Source organism: Engraulis encrasicolus, chromosome 19 (assembly GCF_034702125.1).
Source record: "Engraulis encrasicolus isolate BLACKSEA-1 chromosome 19, IST_EnEncr_1.0, whole genome shotgun sequence".
NCBI lineage: Eukaryota > Metazoa > Chordata > Actinopteri > Clupeiformes > Engraulidae > Engraulis > Engraulis encrasicolus.
This window is the reverse complement of record NC_085875.1, coordinates 8,222,519-8,225,018: the sequence shown is the minus strand read 5'-3', so window position 1 is coordinate 8,225,018 and position 2,500 is coordinate 8,222,519. Positions and strand designations below refer to the sequence as shown.

General features: G+C 46.8%; 1 protein-coding gene across 9 annotated transcripts in view; it reads right to left on the bottom strand.

The window, feature by feature from the left end:
* Positions 1-2,500, bottom strand: part of ppp1r13ba (protein phosphatase 1, regulatory subunit 13Ba) — a 119,630-nt gene that overhangs the window by 22,285 nt on the left and 94,845 nt on the right. For 6 of the 9 annotated variants that reach the window (XM_063183595.1, XM_063183590.1, XM_063183594.1 and 3 more), the window contains one exon: positions 73-243. In XM_063183595.1, coding sequence (XP_063039665.1) covers positions 73-243 — 171 coding nt within the window. The remainder of the gene's footprint in view (positions 1-72; positions 244-2,500) is intronic. The other 3 variants (XM_063183592.1, XM_063183593.1, XM_063183597.1) reach the window with 1 other exon arrangement.

Here is a 2,500-nt window from a genome sequence, read left to right as displayed (position 1 = left end):
ATATTAGACCTAGCGCTAGCACTTGGTGTGTAGTACACAGTTAGCGTCCTGCTCGGATGCTCCTGGCCTTACGCTGGCGTGGTGCGGAGGAGGGAGACGTGCCTCGGCTTTTTTCTTGTAGAGGCGCTCGCGCAGGTCGCCGATGCGCTTGTCCATCATGGTCACCTCCATGTTGCGCTTGTTCAGCTGCTCCTTCTGCTGCTGCAGCTTGCTGCTCTGCTCCTGGTTCAGCTTGTTACGGATCTGAGGAGGAGGAGGAGGAGGAGGAGGAGGAGGAGAGAGAGATGCAGGGAGAGAGAGAGAGAGAGAGAGAGAGAGGAAAGAGGAGAGAGAGATGCAGGGAGACAGAGAGAGAGAGAGAGAGAGAGAGAGAGGGAGAGGACAGGGGAAAGAGGAGAGAGAAGAGAGAAGAGAGAAGGAGAGGGGTCCAAAAGAAAGAAAGAAAGAAAGAAAGACGAGAGATAGGTAGAGACAAAGAAGATGGAGAGAAGCAAAGACGTTCAAAGTAAAGAAAGGAAGAGCAAGACAAAGAATAAGATAAGAGAGAATGGAAGTGGAATTTGGATAGTTATAGACAGAAAAGACAAAAAACGAAGTGTGTGTGAGAGAGAGAGAGAGAGAGAGAGAGAGAGAGAGAGAGAGAGAGAGAGAGAGAGAGAGAGAGAGAGAGAGAAAGGCACCGTGAATTAGTCAGACAGACAGGCACAGAATGACAGAGAAGGAACAAAAGTGGCAATTTGGATAAAAACAGAAGGATAGAGGTTGGGGTGTTACAGCCCGAGAATGAAAAAAAAAAAAAAACAGAGGGAGAAAAAATACAAAGCAAAGACACCAAAGGGAAAAGAGGAACATTTTATGAAAGGAATACATGAGCCTAGGCTGTTAACCACACACAATCCGTCGAGCATACGAGGCAAAAAAAAAAGATCACACAGACTGTTAGGATTTCCCCTAAATACGCCATGTTCCATTAACAGATAATGGCTAGCAGCTTTTGTTCCCTCTTGTTCAGCTTTTAATAGGATATCCAGAAACAGTGAGTGATCATGTTCGCCTTGCCTAAACGCGGGACTACACAGTTAAAGAGTCACAGTTACGTCCTCGAGGTGACTTTTTCTGGACTCGTTAAAGCGTGGCGCGGTCATGTGCTGTTTTCGGAGTTGGTAGAGGAATAAAAAGAGTGCTGTTCCCTTCTGAACGGCCTCAAAGCGCCAGAGCAGGAGGCTACATCATGGGAGCCCAGCCCAATGAAACAACATCATGTGAAAACAAACACAAAACGGATAGAGGGGGGAAAGGAGAATAGAGGGGTGAGAAGATAGATTTTTCAACTACATCAAACATCATGTCTCTACTTAGTAACACCTAGCCAGTCAGACAAAAACAGTCCACTATGTCAGTATCCACTGATATGTAGTCAGGCAGTCAAATACAGTTCACAATTTCACTGTCTACTAGCAACATAGTCAGTCAAAATAGTCCACAATGTCGCTATCTACTGACAACCTAGTCAGTCGGTCAAAACCAGTGAACTACGTCGCTATTTGTTGACAACCTATTCAGTGAGCCAAACCACAGACAAAAGAGGCATAACTGCTGAGTAATTTTGAAGAGATTGCAGATTTTTGTCTCCCTCTGCAAGTGCAGCGCCGTAGCCTACACTACGTATATCCAGACAATAACAGACAGCTGCAGAATTATATGTGACACTTGGAGACTCTTAATGAGCGCTATGCAGCAAGCAGCAGCCACGCACGGCACACTGTCACAAAAATCTGCCTCTGCAGTGCCCATGTCAGCCAGGGCCGCTGACAGCTTCAGCTGGGCCCCAGGCAAAGTCATCTGACGGACCCCCCTCCCCCCCACCACATGGGTAGTTGTCAATGGGAAATTGCATTGCAAACAACAAAGTAGCTAATGTAGTTAGCAACTATAATTTCGAGAAATGCACCCCAGTACAGTGTAATGAGGATTCAACTCTGGGCCCTGGGCCCAGGACAACGGACCCCTTTGTCCCCCTCAGTCGGCTTCCCTGATGCCAGGCAGCCCAAAGCCTCCAGAGCAGAGTAGAGCTGAGCAGAACAGGTGTAGCCTAGCCTGGTTACATTATGTCAGCAGCTCTGCAATGCTATGCCACGCACCCAGTATGCCCACAGTGCCATGTATGCCAGCAATGTGATTACACTGCATATGCCTCAGGCTCTCTCCCCCCCCCTACTCTCTCTGGGTGGGCCTGGCTTTTAAAATACAGTGAGGTTGTACAGTATATCCGACGGGCAAGTTGTAGACATAATATATGCCATGTGCAATGAGATGGTATTATCTGTACTTGCCTAGACAATGATACCAGTGTGTGATTTGACTATTCATTACCATTCATTATTAGTCATGCATACCAAAAGTCGTGTATGTGTAGCTAAAGGCGTAAGTACTACACGCCAAGTCTGGTTAACTGAACCAACTCTTTAATATGCAACAAACCATTCATGACTAAAAAGTC